The sequence below is a fragment of the Dioscorea cayenensis genome, chromosome 19 (assembly GCF_009730915.1).
Source record: "Dioscorea cayenensis subsp. rotundata cultivar TDr96_F1 chromosome 19, TDr96_F1_v2_PseudoChromosome.rev07_lg8_w22 25.fasta, whole genome shotgun sequence".
NCBI classification, from domain to species: Eukaryota; Viridiplantae; Streptophyta; class Magnoliopsida; order Dioscoreales; family Dioscoreaceae; genus Dioscorea; species Dioscorea cayenensis.
Genome location: NC_052489.1, coordinates 26,297,679 through 26,313,824, shown reverse-complemented (window position 1 = coordinate 26,313,824; position 16,146 = coordinate 26,297,679). Strand labels below are relative to the sequence as shown.

General features: G+C 34.6%; 3 protein-coding genes across 4 annotated transcripts; all 3 read right to left on the bottom strand.

The window, feature by feature from the left end:
- Positions 1-92: 92 nt before the first annotated feature.
- Positions 93-4,921, bottom strand: LOC120250266 (pentatricopeptide repeat-containing protein At4g21190). Of its 2 annotated transcripts, XM_039259061.1 has the most exons (9): positions 4,635-4,921; positions 4,180-4,201; positions 3,954-4,082; positions 2,733-2,846; positions 2,464-2,607; positions 1,332-1,544; positions 943-1,144; positions 550-674; positions 93-447 (listed from the first exon to the last, which is right to left on the bottom strand). In XM_039259061.1, exons 1-8 carry the CDS (start codon positions 4,715-4,717, stop codon positions 583-585), a joined length of 999 nt encoding a protein of 332 aa, XP_039114995.1. In that variant the 5' UTR covers positions 4,718-4,921; the 3' UTR covers positions 93-447; positions 550-582. The 2 variants fall into 2 exon arrangements, with proteins under 2 accessions (XP_039114995.1, XP_039114996.1); XM_039259062.1 differs by lacking the exon at positions 4,180-4,201.
- A 450-nt stretch (positions 4,922-5,371) lies between these two features.
- On the bottom strand, positions 5,372-8,165 carry LOC120250170 (calcium uniporter protein 6, mitochondrial-like). Its single transcript, XM_039258958.1, has 2 exons — positions 7,730-8,165; positions 5,372-6,008 (listed from the first exon to the last, which is right to left on the bottom strand). The coding sequence occupies exons 1-2, from the start codon at positions 8,156-8,158 to the stop codon at positions 5,559-5,561; spliced, it is 879 nt and encodes a 292-aa protein (XP_039114892.1). The 5' UTR covers positions 8,159-8,165; the 3' UTR covers positions 5,372-5,558.
- A 1,124-nt stretch (positions 8,166-9,289) lies between these two features.
- LOC120283478 (TLC domain-containing protein 4-B) lies at positions 9,290-13,806 on the bottom strand. The gene is made up of 9 exons (XM_039290172.1): positions 13,737-13,806; positions 13,529-13,623; positions 12,893-12,981; positions 12,656-12,794; positions 12,003-12,077; positions 11,792-11,913; positions 11,635-11,710; positions 11,127-11,186; positions 9,290-9,709 (listed from the first exon to the last, which is right to left on the bottom strand). Exons 2-9 carry the CDS (start codon positions 13,604-13,606, stop codon positions 9,572-9,574), a joined length of 777 nt encoding a protein of 258 aa, XP_039146106.1. The 5' UTR covers positions 13,607-13,623; positions 13,737-13,806; the 3' UTR covers positions 9,290-9,571.
- Between the last annotated feature and the right edge of the window lie 2,340 nt (positions 13,807-16,146).

Here is a 16,146-nt window from a genome sequence, read left to right as displayed (position 1 = left end):
CTTCATATACAAGTGACACATCAACCATGGAGGCGACAAGGTTAACAATCAACCAAGTTCACCATAAATAGCAAAAAGAAGGATGATTGAACTGATTCTAAAAAGTAAAACCTTCATGTAAAGTTGGAATACATAGCAAATATGTTTGTAAGATTCTTTTAGAAAGATAATGACATTAATAAATGACATCATAGAATCCAAAATTCTTTTGATTATGCGCAATCATAGCGGAAATATGAAAGAATGACCACTACCTCAAGTTCAAGAAAATATTGGATGAAAATGCTCTCCATTTACTCAGAAGCTACTCTTACTGTGAAAGTCAATGGTGCATTGAAAGGTCATGAGCTTGAAGACAGTATATAAACAACAAACAAACCACAAGTTATCACTCTGCATGCATGATTTCCTTCTCATCAAAAAGCTCAAGCGCTCCTGGCGCTCCTCCTATGCAGGACAAATAGGGGACAAAAAAGAAACGAAAATAGAACAAGTTAAACCAAAAGAAATACATGCGGATTAAGTTCTTCAGGATTGAAATGCATTTACCTGTCATATACATTGCTCACATTAGTACTAAATTCACACAGGAACATCAATTTCTGTGTCCGAAGGACCAGAATCTACTGGCTGATTGTGTGAAGGTTCTATACTTTCAACCTGTTTCTTTTTAGCTGTAAGAAAGAAAAAACTTGAAGTGATTATACAAACCACATGTAAGTATCAGTAATAGAATGTTGGCAGATCATCGACCACACAACATCTGCATGTATCTCATACAATGTGAGGTTACTCATATGAAAGGAGGACAATTTTTTTCTAACATGGACTTGGAGGGCGAGCCAAATAATTTTGATGAGTTTAAGGAGTTCAAGATGAAGAACAAACCATTTGAAAGAGAATTAAATTTATAAAAATGAAGACGGGAGAAATATTACTTACACAATTGCTCATCTTTCTTCCTTAATGCTTTTCGAGATTTCTTAAAATGTCCTTCAGATGTCTCATTAAATAAATGACTATATTTTTCCAGAACTCTATTCTTTTCTTCTGACAAGCCCAGCATTTCAAATGCATCAGCTACTTTCCGTACAATGGATTTGCGTGGAGGTTTACGATCGAATTCTTCCAGACCTTTGAAAAGCTACAAAATAGTATAGCAAACAAACTCAAGATATGTGGATTAATTCAAATGCTAGTACGTTTTTAGTTTGGCAGGCAAACTAACTGTGTAAAATTTATTGTCGCAGACACAAAAATATAAAGAATATTCCACAATTGATAATGATAAGTAACAAACAGAGTTGTTGATGTGAACAGAGAGAACGTACCTTGACGAGCCTCTCTAGCATATTATTCCGATAATAAATAGATATCATAAGATCACAAACCCGCCAAGGAACTGAATGTAGATCATGACTGACTTTCTTTACCCAAATATTGTGTGCTTCTTCTGGCCGGCCATCTTTCTCTAAAGCACGTATTAGCTGCTCATAGGTTCCCATTGTAGTTCCTTGGCCTTTGCTCAGCATCCACTTTAACACCTAAAAAGGTCTATATATTTACACTGGATGCATATATAGTTCATTTCTAAAGATTTAATGACCAAATTGAACATCATCAATATCAGTCTACTAAAATAGGATAGATAACAAATTCACAAAAACATACTTGTTCTAGCTAAACCAAACTGGCATCCAGCACACACTAAAACTCCATTTGCACACCCTAACAAATGAGCATTTACTCCAAAGAAAGCCTACATGACTTCTTTTGTACTCACAAAAACATCAACAGCAACATACACAATGAATTTTTATTTGAATTGTTTAATAGGATTACAGTTAAAACATGCTTTATCTTATTATTTATTATTTTGATATGATTATCCTCTTTAGTTTAATATGCTCTGCCTTATTTAGTCTTTTATGCCAACATATAGTTTTTCTTATACTCAAGTTTATGTCCTTCTACATTTTATTATTTTTATATTTTATCAGTTATTAGCAAGCTCCAAACCAAGACAGTGATAAGTCAAACCAAGCTGAACCATGGTTCAAACAAGTTACACAAACAAAGCAATAATAAAATTACTCTTATGGTTTGATTGGTCGATTTTATTGGGTCACTTGCATATCCTGCGTGTTAATCAACATGTTGAGTGGCATGAAGAACTAGAGTCAAGGGCAAGACTCAGAAAATTTGGTAAGGCGCGGGACTGCAAATATTTTATCCCCGCTTCAAATCTGGATGTCACCTATTCAACAAAAGACTTATAATTTCTTATCCAACTTGGTCTTTCAAATTGTAAGAAGCATATAATTATGAAGCTGCAAATGCATAAAAATATTATAGTGGAAATTGGTACTATGATAAAAGCAGTTGGAAACAACAAAGCTCACTAATAAACAGCAGATTATGATTGTCAGCAGAATTGAAATGGGAATTATATAATAATCATACCTGAACAACTCTGTGCCACTGTTCCTCTTTTTCAAGAACAAGCAATGCTCTCTTGATCATAGCCAAAGGAAACTCTTGTTCCCATGCTACCCAAGCATCAAGAGTACCATAAACCGCTTCTTTTGAATCCTTGAGGTCTAAAAGCTGAAAGGATTCGAATCTTAAAATCAGTAATCTCATAAGCTAGATAACCATGATAAAAAGGAAATTCACACACTAGTAAAACTAGAAATCCATGATAACAAGGCAATTGTTGTAAAGTATAATACCGTGTTAACAAGAAATTTTCTTTTATCCAGTGATGAAACATTTCGTCCAATTCTTTGTTGTGGTAGTGGCTCTGCATTACTTTTTGAATGCTGATCAACTGCTTCAGTATCCAGCTATATTGGTGTGTGCAAGGTTAAAAAAGCAACAATTCAGTGAATTATATAGGAACTAGGACAAAAAGTTATTCAAAGCGGATTTAATAACTTGGTAGAACTATGGGGAGTTATAAAGCTATAAGATGAAAAATGCAGAATGCTTAAACATAGTAAAAACATAGTCATCTACATCAAACAGTTTTCATTAAAAAAAAAAAAAAAACAAAGCAAACGAAAAAAAAGGATAGCTAGTCTATATTGCCAGTAGCAAAAGAAATGAATTCAAGTCCAATTTCACCTAATGTTCTGGCAATGATTGGATGGTGTCAAATGCTATCATAAACCTAATAATTGATCAATATTCATGATCCACTTCCACGAAACATACTCCTTATGTACCCTAGAATAATGATGGAGAAATTATATGAGAACATGATAATATGTGTGCTCAAGACAAGTACAGGAAACACCAAACTCAATCTCACTGCAGAAGGTCACATAAGAAATTCAGAATGAACAAGATTCTGTAAAAATGATCAAGGGTGGTGACAGATATGTGGCATACATGTATCAAAAATTGAATTGTGGAAATATCAACTATAAAATCATTTACAGAAGTAGTGAAGTGTGAGTCCCTTATATGTTTGTAATGATATCATACACAAATAAATCAAGTGAAGATTTGTTATATTCTAAAAATACATGTTTCCAGGAATTTAAATGGGTCTCTAGTCACCATGAAAAAAGTAACTATAAACTTAAAGAGGTATATAAAGTGAAATACATGGACATAAAGCTCATGCATGCCATATAAATAATTAAAATGCAAATGCAGGAAAAATACAGTGAACTTTAGCTGCATAAAAGCAAGGTATACTTGCAAAGACTTAAACACTCACCCTAAAAGGTTGATGCATTCCTTAAGCTTTCAGGTATTTTCTTCCTAAATACGTACTTTAATACCCAAATCTCTTAGAGGCATTCCTACTATTGGATAAACAATGTTGCATAACAAAGAGTGGCAGCGTTTATCTATAGCAAGACTCTTGCAGTCCATGTTACCGTCTGAATTTATGTTCTAATTAACTTCAGAAAAGAATAATTTCTGAGCAAGTAAGGAAGAACCTCTGATGACATTGGTTTTAACTCAAGCTGGTTTTTCATTCGATCTTGCAAAAGCCCACCATAACCCGAGTGCCTATGATGAACATCAGAATATCTTGTGGTAAAATGGCTAATCTGACCAGCATCGAGCTGCATGACAACAAGAATGCAGTCATATGGCTTCCTATTCAAACCTCAATGAGTGCAACTAAATGAAGTAGTAAAGCAAAAAAGGGAAGACAGGTACCTCCAGTCTAAAATTTGAATTCCTAACAATGAAACAAAACAGAATATCAGAACACAACAGCAGGCATCATTATATTTTTCTAAAACTTTTAAGGGACATCAAAATGGAAGCAAACAAACACCTCAAGGATCTGTGTACTATTCCACCAACAAAAATTCAGAATCAAAGGACATAAATTTTGTCATAAATGAAATTTAATTCTTGCATAAATAATCATGTTTAGATCAAACAGAAAAGCTTGCATTTTCAATTCAAACTAGTACAAAACATACCCTAATTCTGATTCTAGGATTTCAAAAAATTCAAAAATTTTTCTCTAAACTTCGCTGAAACAATAAAAAGTATACTAGAAACACACATAAGTGAAACTATAATATCAACTCAATACTTCAAAATTCATCATTGTGACAAATAAACACCTCAATTCCAAAACACAAATGACAAGAGAGACAAACCATGAATCTTTCACAGGATTCAACTTAGAAGTCAATTGGATAAGCGCCATGGTTTGTCGGAGAGAATTCACCACTCTCCACATTCGTGCCTCCTTTTCCTCGTCTTATTCTATTCAATAGATATAGATAGAGAAAGAATAAGCATCAATGGAGATAAACTTCAGGTATCCATCAACGCACTACTCGAAGGGTGAAGAGAAGGAGAGAGATCGCCGGGATTCGGCGCCGCGCAGCACTCTGGGGCGAGGGGAGAGCGGTGCTCGGTTCGCTCGTCTCGGGAAGCGAGGGAGAAGAGTGGCGTTGCAAGCTTAAATGGGTCCGGCCCAACATAAAACGGGCCAGGCCCGTGTTTTTGATTCTAAGGCTTTATTTAAAATAAATTAATAATTGTATAAAAAATTAAAAAAAGGGAAAAAATTATATAGAAGAAGATAAGATTTTTGAAAATTTGAAATTGATAAGATAAATTAATAAAATAAATATTATGATTCTTATAATGACGCATGAGAAATTCTAACGTGCACTGGAGCATTGAAACAAAATTATTTAAATCAGTGGTATATAGCCCATTTGATTATCAAGTATGAGTAATACGTTTGTCTAAACAATTTTTTTTCATTCACTGTATTTTTTATTTAATGCTGGCATTCTTTTCTATGAACTAGAAATTTTAATTACATACATGATTTGATAAATCAGCCAAATAATAAAAAGTAAAAAGATCTCCCTGGATAACTTGCATTTCTGTATGATAAGTTTGTATTGGGTTACAAAATTGACATGCAACTGCATTCTGCAGACATTGAGTTCAAAAGGAGAAAAACAAAGACTTTGTTTGCAACTTTCAAGATCAAAAAACATGCAAGGGAGTATACAAGATTATTCGCCTTTTAAAAACGAGAAACCTCAGAGATTGTATAAATGCTAATCATGGTGAATTGCATCCAGTCCTGTGTGGTCTAGGGGGCATTTGCAGTGATTCTGTAGTTCCATGAACCTCTCCATGTTGAAATTGTGCTTCTCATACAATTTCCTTTGTCTCGACGAAAAAAGCCTCTTCATTAAGTCCTGATAAGTTGGATCTCTTGATGTGAAAAGAAAGTAGGCATATCCAACAAGCAAGCCTGATGTTGTGGTGAAGAATGCAACAGGTTCCATTACGTCCCAGGAGAACTCCCAAAATGTAAGCCGGAAGAACAGACCTATTTGAACCACAAAAAAGCCTAGTCCTGACCATAGAATTCGACGAACTTGCCTGTATGCAAGCGTATCAATCTCTTCTTTCTTCTTTTGTAGCTTCTTGAGCTCTTCTCTCCTTGGATCATTCTCAGGTGTCAAGGCTAGAGGTACAGCTCTTCTGACAAGATCTACAACCTAAAAATAACAGCAGAAAATAAATTGGTAAGTTGCATGTTTCTAAATGTACAAGTGAATTGAGATATTTCAAAAGCAAATGAGAGAACAAATACAGGACAACTTAAGAACCAGAACAATTTGAAGGAAAGCATCAAACATCTACAGCTTATATTAGTATCAGTGAATTAAATCTATGATAGATGTTGCATGAAGTAATGATAATTGACTATAGTAATGTTCATCATCAATACATAAGTATCAGTGAATTAAATCTATGATAGATGTTGCATGAAGTAATGATACTTAACTATATAGTAATGTTCACCATCAACAATGCAGAATCAAGGAAGGGAAATGCTTTACTATTTCAATCCAAGGAAAAGAAAAATGATAAATATATACAATTGATAAATCTGTTAGTCAAACATCTTTTAATGCAAGTCAGGTGGCATTAATGTCGTCCAATGACGGTTGCTGAAGAAAAATTACCACTGGGACAATTTGATGTTGGAATTGTCAACATAAACTGGTAAATAAAGGGTAAGGGTGGTTATAACTTATTAGTCACAAACCATTCAAGTCTCTAACTGAACATTGTAGGACACTGACATGAGCAAGTTTATTTTTACCGGTTCCTAAGAATTAACAGTTCCCTAGCAAAAGGCAGTTGATTTGTACCGCATGAATCGCAGAAGACCCAGAAACTAGAAAAAAGAGCATTGTTCAACAAAATGAAACGTATCAACCATGAGTTGCTACATGAATGTTTCCTGAAACACATAATCCACAAAATTTTGAACAAAAGAAACTTTTGACTTTTGAGAAAGCACACAAAAAACAGATGCAAGTGACAGTATTCTCTAAAACATTATCCAGATCCCTCTCTTCAAAAAACAAGCTCAAACTGATATTCCTTGAGACAAAGGGCAAAGCCACAAAAAGAACCAAATTTATTAGGAACCTTTGCTGGGTTTTTAATAAAATAGCCTTCTGAAACCAACCAATAATATCTCTGAATGCTCCAATTGGCACAAGCCATTGTAAGCTCATGTTTCTTTGGTCGGACAGATACAAACCTATTTCAGCAGAGATACAGAACAGGAGCAACGATATAAAAATCCATGGTCAAACTTTTAATTAAAATCATAACAAGTAAAGAATAAAGAGATCACCAAGCACTGGGTTCTGCCTTTTCTTCCCCTATGACATACCTTTTTCTTCAATTTCACTTCCTTTCCAGGCAACAGTCATGAAGTAAAAGCAATCAGATTCTTGAGAATGATTGCCTTCCTAGATTGGGAAACAATACCAAACCCTAAAAACTCATCTTATTTTTTTTTCTAACACACAAAATCTTCACCTTTGCGTCCAAACAAGTCTATCATTTGCCAAAACCAAAGAGAAAAGTCCTAAATCTCATTGCAGCAATTAATAAGAATGAAAAATAATAAGATTCCACCAAAAAAAAACTCAGATAACTCCACCAATTGTATGATCCAAAGCAATCATTCCTATTAATAATCAAAATACTAATTATATATATAAAAAAAAAAGAAACAAAAGAAGGAAATATATAAATCCAAACCCATATTCCAGTTAGAGAAATCAAATTCCAACCTTCATCTAAATCCAACCAGATGAATTGAATGCATAACAAATCAATTTTCAGCGATAATTTAATAAACCAAAACCATCCAAAATCACAAGAAGATCAATGAGAAAAATCGAGCCAAAATCACCTTATCGGGATGGAGATACACCTTGTCCCGAAACAAGAGCACAACGCCAGCTTCATCCAAGACTTTGGCGAAGTTTGCAGCCTCCTCAGGCGACCTCGCCACCCCCATACCTTCACAAGCCTTAAGGAGATCCGAGTACTCAATTACCTCCTCAACCTCCATCCCCAGCCTCTGTTTAAGCGACTCCACGTTCACCAGCCGCATCAATCTCTTCGCCTCCGCGAAAGTTATATTCTCCTCCTCCCCGGCCGTGCCACCTCCAGAGCCGGGGAAGTTTTCGGGGCCAGAGGAGGAAGAATAGAGCGGCGTGATGGGGAGAGAGAGGAGGCGGGTCGGATGCCCCGTGCAGCGCCGGGAAATGGAGTTTCCGGCACCGGCGCCGGCGCCGAGGAGAGTTCTCAACCGGAAGGACGTCGAGGACCTCCACATTGCTTCAAAGCTCGAAGCTTTGTTTTCTTTTTTTCGAGCTTTGGCGCAGGGCATTTGAAGGAAAGGGCGGTAACGGCCGTCAACGTTGATCCCCGTTTTCGGGCCGTTAGTTTCTTACGGTAAGAATAACGGAGGTTTTTTTTTTCTTTTGTTTTATGACCCCTGAAAAACTTTAAATTACATCTAATCCTTCAATTTTTTGACAAATTACATGTAACTTGAAATTCAAGGAGTTGTTGATAATTTTCTTGAACTATAAAAATCTTTTAATTATCCTGGCTTATATTACATTTTAATTTTAATCTTATTACTGGACTTGTATGCAAACTTCGGCTGTAGGCTTCCTTTGCAGTAAAAGACCGGCACCATCATGACGATTAACCAAGTCTTTATTTTGGCAAATTACAAACATACCCCCAATAATTAACAAATTTATCCCAATGTTTGATAAAAACTCAATATAATTATTAAATCTCATTACTAAATTTTTTTTTACGCCACATTGTGTAACGTGATTTAAATAGATCAATTACCGAAAACTATCATTCACCAACCCTAATGAAAAAAAAACATTTTTGAAGAACCAACTAGAATTTTTCATAGAAATCTCAAGAGAATATAATAAATTCTTAGGGGATAAAATGAATAAATGATATAAAAATAAAAATAAAAAAGTTGTGAATGTAATGACTTGAATTTATTAAGAAGAATTGCTTTTTGAATAATAGACTACAAATGTCACTTTTTTTATGAGAAGAAGAATTGCTTTCTGTATATAGATATGCTATAAATCATAATAGGAATTACATGATATAGAAGCAAATCACAAAAAAATTAAAATAGAAAAAAAAAAATTACATAATATGGAAGAAGCTAAAAAAGAGGAAATTATACAAGGAAATTCTAATAAAAAGAAAAAAAATAAATAAGGGCACTCTAATATGGGAGATTTTAACAAAAATAAAACAAGGATTAAGCAAAGCATATTTAAAGTTCGTGTGTTGAAGAAGGATTTCCATGCATACTAATTTAGCAATAAAAATCACCAAAAGAGCATATAACTTTTCTCTTTGCTTGATTGTAGTAACATACATTGAGAACTCATTCTCTACAATAACAAAATACAAAGAATGAAAAACAAGCAAACCAGGGGTAATGAAATTTATTTCTCTTTAACTTGAACAAGCGAATCAATACTTTTTCTTGCCTCAATTTTATACAAAATAATATTTTGTACCTGCATTTTCCTTGAAGTTCATCCATATGTTCAGTAAATGATCAACTTGTTGCTAAACTCCCTATCAACTTGCAAAAGATGTCCCAACTACACATGTTTATGTGGTTGCCAATGGAGGCTAATACTAATCAATCACATTTGATTTACACATCTGAGAGCTAGCAAAATCCCTTCTGTTATTGTATGTGTCTTTTTCGAAAAAGAGTCTTTACCATGCCTTTAAAGATTTTCCAAAACCAGAACAAATTCATCACTGTCAACAATGAAGGCGCTGTCAACAGACTGTAGAACCCCAGAGGAAATATGGATTTCACCTGAAAATGTGACATTAAACAAAGATAAGATGGGGAATCGATGTAGTTGTTGTTATCATGTTAACTCACATCAGGCAAGACAAATTGTTCAGAAAACAATTGATGTATTGTAGTCGGAGGATACTTTCTCAAGATACTATAAATCCATTTCATAAAATTAAGAAATGCCTTGGTGATCATCCACTAGATCACAGGAATTAGACATGGAGGAGTAGAAGTGGTACTCTTGGATTGATAAAGAGTTGTGTAAATGTGCACTTACACATGACATCGTTACACAAAGTATTTTCCACTTGATCAAGTTGTTTTAAAATTATACATGATAAAGATATGAATTGGTTTTCTGAAAAGGATTTGCAAAAGATTAAAAGTCTCAGGCAGAAAAAGGGATCAGAATAAACGTGTTACCCACATGAAAGATATAAGCAACAAATCAGTCATAACGTAACTGATAAAGGGATTCTAAAGGATGAAATTCTGTGGGTGGATTGTCACATAATTTACAGGGAATGATTAGTTCTGGGAATATATGAAATTAGACAATTTGTGGACAGGTCTTAAGAAGATGGAAAAGAAAGAAAGCAAATTTGTTACTTTTGGATCTTTGAAGCTTCCACAGAAGACATGGGTTAATGGTGAAGCACTTGCATACAGTCAATTGTGAATTAACTAGCATGATAGATCATAACGCAGAGCTCAACATAAACTATTGGTCTTCGAACATAGATGTTTATTTGCTGTTAAAAGGGCAGTACAATTTTATAATGATACAAAAAGGATTCAATAAAACAAGCATTAATCTTGGGTAACATGATAATTGAGCGTGACTCAACTAAGTGAAAATTATGCAATATTTTCGCTAAATACTTTTTAGGATTTAGTTGGAGTATGGTAGTTCAGATAATCTGTCAGGAGAATAACAGATGTCAAATTGGTTCTACCATAAGATAGTCCTAATATGCTGAATTACTGGTTGCACCTATTTAGAATGAATATAAACCAAAAGGTGGCGTCTGCAACAACATGAATCTATATGTGCATATTGGTTAGTATTGATCACAATATGCTACTGATCATTTAAACAGCTTCTTGAAGTTGTGGGCAATTATTCCTGTAACAGGGATCGGTAATGAAGCAGTTCTTATTAAATGTATAACAAACCCTCAACTAAGACATTCCAAAATCTAAAAGCAAGATCATCTGTACTCATTGTTAGAAAATTTAGTAGCATGCACAAAGTAACAGAGTTTGGTATAAAACTCTTTAGCAGTACCTGAATCAGCAAGGAAAGATGAAGTAACAAGCAAAACAAAATTCTGTTCTCTTTCAAGCAATAAGAAATCATAATACATCTTGAGAATGGCATTTCTTAATTAGTATGATTTTCAAGGAAAAGAGATAATAGTCTTGTACAAACCTGGTCAAAATGAAGATACACGTGTACGAAGAAGTATATGAAAAGAACGATCCTCGCAGCCTGCAGAAAAAAATATACATTTAGCCATATAAGTTAAACAGCTAACTTCACAGCATGCAAACCAATGGAAGCTGGATTTCATCTATACAGCTTTGCTCATAAAGAAAAAGTTAGAGAATTTTTTCTTGTGCAGTTGTTAAATTCCACCCAAAAATCTTATAGTTCCTAATGTATAGTACCATTCAATTCAGTTAGAGATCTTTATATATCACAGTTTTCCCAAATAATAATCCTCAGGAAAAAACGATTCAAGGCATTTCAGAAAATCCGGTGTGGTAATCTAGGTCCATCTTATAAACTATTTAAATTGTACAAATCAGGGTCACATAGCTTTAACTAAAAATTGAGCATGAAAACTCAGACTAGATTGATGAATGTGGCATGGACTTTGGCATATGATGCAGCTCTTTGTATCACAGTGCACATTTCTTAAAAGAGATTTACATACCAACCACCCAAAAAACAAGGCAATGCCATTGTAAAGATAAAGCATAGAATTCTTTTGCCCGGCAAGATCCAAATACCTGTGATAAAAGGTGTTTTGTTTGGCCTCCAAGAAACAAATAGCAAAAACACTTTTACCGGAACAGATAATGGAAAATTACCATCTTAGATTTACAAATGGAGTTGTGATCTCAGAAAACAAAACCATGAGTATGTAAGCCTGTGCTTTGCCACTAATGAGTGAGAGGAAGATCGCGTACAGGGAGAGACCATGATGCAAGATCTGCAAGAACACATTATATTATAAGATAAAAACAAGAAGAGAACTCTTAAGGCATTTTATGCCGGACCACTTATGCATGGATTACTTACATATTCCTTGCCCCCTAAAGCTGGATAAAGCCACAGAATCATTGCCAAGTCCGAGAGAAAGTAACCAATAGAGATCTGCATGACTAGACAGTTTATCAGAAACCTATATAGTCTTCCATGTAAAACTATGGTTGTTGTCTAACAAGTTAGTAGATGCAAATAGGCCATAACAATCATCATGCAGTAAAGTTGGAAAATGAAATTCCAACCAATAACAACCAAGAAACCAAGCTACCTCCACATGTATTAGATACAGTCATACAATGGCGACACATGCTAGGTATTCTTCAAGAAAAGAAAAAAAAACAGATTGTTCATTAGCAAGGAGTAGCACATGTGTATATTATTAATGCTCTTATCCTAATTAGTAACTAAAAGTTTTTCCACGTTAACCAGAACTTTTCAACACAATCAAGCATTGTAAAGAGGAAAAAAATACTGACAGCTTTGGTTGTCTGATTGCTTTTCTATATATTAACTGCCAAAACTTAACTATGATCAAAGATTATAGACAGAAAAAATGGATTAAGCATCCCACAGCATTAGGCTCGAAACAATTGATACAAGCAGAAATGAACGAAGAAACAGATCAAGAAGTTAAAATGACTGAATTCTAAAAACTGATTTAGCACATTGGTTTAGGAAGCGCATACACCAAACATCGCATCAGAAACCACTGATTTTCTGGCTATCATAGGCACGTCAAGAAAATTGTCCTTGAACAAATCTGATACAACCAGCAAATAGAAAGAAACAGCTGCAGCAAGGATAGCATGGAATGTGGAGAAACCCCTGTATGGAAAGAAGTTAAAACATCAATAAACAGTGGAACTTCAATATTGAGAAATAACCAGGCCATATTCACACATAGAAGCAATAGAACTTCTCACCGGTTATTCCATTCTATTTGTTGTGCTTTGCTTAGCACATTATATCCCTTAAAGTACAATGTGCTGATCCAACCTGTAATATCATACACCTTCACAAAACAAAGAGTCTTATTAGAAACAGAAAAAAGAAAAGTCAGAATGCACATAGATAACAAAACCTTTCATTGGATCATTCATATAAATACAGAAATTTCTGGAAATCTAATCTTCCTAACTGAGTAATGAAACCAAAAGAATGCACAATTAAAAAAAAAAAAAAAGGTTAATTTTACAAAAACAAGAATAAAGTTAGTAGCATAGCACTTGCTGGTACTAAAATAAATAAATAAATGCCATACAAGTTCTCACACAAGAACAATTGATTCTAGTTTAAACATGTTTCTGATAACACCATTAATTTCCATTGTTAAACATTTCTGAGACACAGACTATATCATAAACAACTTTCTTTTTCTTTTTTTTAAAAAAAAATAAAAATCATAAACAAATTCAAGAACGATCAATGTTAAACCCAAAGAAATATAATGATGCTTAAATCAAGAACCTCTGCTCCAATTTATTCAGCATAAATGTCCAATCCTCACTGTTCGGACCAATATCAATCTCAAGTAACAAAAAAAGATTTTTTTCCTTTACCATCTTGCACATAATGATTCCCGAGACAACAGAAACTGGCCACACCACCCGCTCCATCGGCCCAAAGTTCCCATCCATGTCTTGCTCTTCAATCACTAACAAAATCACCCAAAAAAATAAAAAAAAAAATCCAAATCACAACAATGAATTCATAAAAGATCAAGAACGACTGAAAAAAAAAATCAAAATAATATTAAAAAAAAAAAACCTTGACTTCCTCTGCCTGGGAACCAAGGTCGAAAGCACCGCAGGATGAGAAGAAGAAAGAACCACGGGATTTCGACACCATTAAATATTTAAATAGACCGTTATACGTAGACAACAATTCACGTTTTCTTTAACTTTTCTATTTTTCTTTATTATTTATATATATATATTTTTTAATTTAATTTATTATATCATATATAATAATTAAATTAGTTTCTGATTTTTTTTTTTTTTTTCTTTCATTAGTTTGTTATTCACAAAACCTCCTGACTTTTCCTAAAATAAAAACAAAATAACAACTTACACCGCCACATGGAGTTATCATTTTTCAAACAAATAAAAATTAAAATTAATATCTGAATTCAAAATATTTTTTTTTTGAAATAAGTGGCAAGTTTTGAAGTAAAATTTTTATTTAAATTTCAAATATAAAAAGCTAAGTCGGTATGAAACAAATTATATACTAGTTACTGGTTGGTTAATCAAAAGTGGAATAGTGGACATGTTTTGCATGTTTTAAATACTTTCATCAACTTAATAATTACTTAAAGTACTATTTTTATTTTTGCTTAAAGAAATTATTGATTCAATAACTATTTTTATTACTTAAAGGAGACCCGCTCTCTCCCCTCCTTTTCGCCTTAGCTGCTGACGCTCTTAGTGCTATGTTCCACCACGCCCTCAGTTCCAAAATCTTAATTGGAGTTCAACTCTCTCAAGATGAACGAATCTGTCATCTTCAATATGCGGATGATCTTATCATCTTCTCCGCTGGTAGACATGAAGACCTTCACATCATCAAACTTATTCTTTACCTTTTTGAAGGCTCTTCTGGGTTATCAATCAATTTTTCCAAAAGCTGTTTATACTCAACAAACTTTGGTTTCCAACCAAACTTTTCATCTGCAGCAATTCTCAACTGCAATAGAAACTGCCTCCCTATTACCTACTTGGGAGTACCTCTTTCTGGTAGACGACCCAGGAGACAGGATTGGACCAAACTTATCCAGACTGTCCGAGCGAGACTCCCCACTTGGAAATCTACTTATCTCTCTCTTGGTGGTCGTCTAACCCTTATCAATTCTGTCTTATCCACAATACCTGTTTACTGGATGACAGTCTTCAAACTACCTGCTTGGGTAATTAAGGAAATTGATAAGACTCGTAGGGACTTCCTTTGGAAAGGACCAGACTTGAACTCTAAAGGAGCTAGACTGGTCGCTTGGAATCGAATCTGTCGGCCTCGTCCCTTGGGAGGTTGTGGAATTCTCAATCTTGCCGAATTCAACAAAGCTCTCCTTGGAAAATGGTGGTGGAAGTTTATTTCTAACCCTAACTTGTGTTGGGCTAAAATCATCAGATCCAACTACTCCATCATTTTACCTGGAACTTTGTTTCACACTCCTCCTAGAAACAAATCCTTTTTTTGGGCCGGTGTCATCACTACCCTAATATCTTTCAGATCATGTATTTCCAAAACTGTTAGAAATGGAAAGGATACTCTTCTTTGGCATGATCGATGGACGGGGGGACAAGTACTTAAGGATCTCTGGCCAACACTATTCGATGACTGTTCCCATCCATGGATTTCCCTTAGACAATTCTCGCTCCTTAGCAACTCTGCTGAAAGTTTTTTTCATTCCGCAACACGTGATGATTTGTCTACTATCTTAAACTTAATTCCAGTTTGTTCTCATGATCAGGATGATTCCATTACTTGGACCTTGGAAAAGAATGGTATTTTCACTGTTAAATCATTCTATAATTTTTTAATTGATGGTGGAATGCGCAGTCCACTGTATTCTAATTTTTGGAAAACTCATTGTCCAAGTAAAATTACTCTTTTTTGCTGGCTTGTTTGGGATAATAAAATTCACACACTCACTAATCTCTTTAAGAAGGGATGTAACCCAAACGCCACAGATACTTGCATTCTTTGCCACAAGAATTCTGAAACTGTGGATCATCTCTTTTTAGACTGTGTCTATTCTTCCCGTTTTTGGTCCTACTTCTCCAACACTCTTGATCTTCAATCTCTACCTCCCACAGTTTCAAGCATCTGGACCTTATGGTTACCTTCATTACATTCAACCATTAGATTGTTGTGGGACTTACTCTCTAGAGCAATTATCTGGAATATTTGGCTGGAACGGAACAACCGCATCTTTCAAAACACTGCATTACCTTTTCCTAAAGTATTATTCAAAATCATTAATATGTTGCTTGCTTGGTTTTCTACAGCTTCTTTACCCCACCAGCAAAAGCTGAATGAAGCCTCCAAGAAGATAAAGCGCTCCCTCGACTTTGTGAGCGCACGGACCGCAGATAACACCGGCAATCTTGACACTCCATTGATTCAGGAGTAATCTACTCCTTCCTGCAGCTCGGACTGTCCTGTGACTCCAGACGGA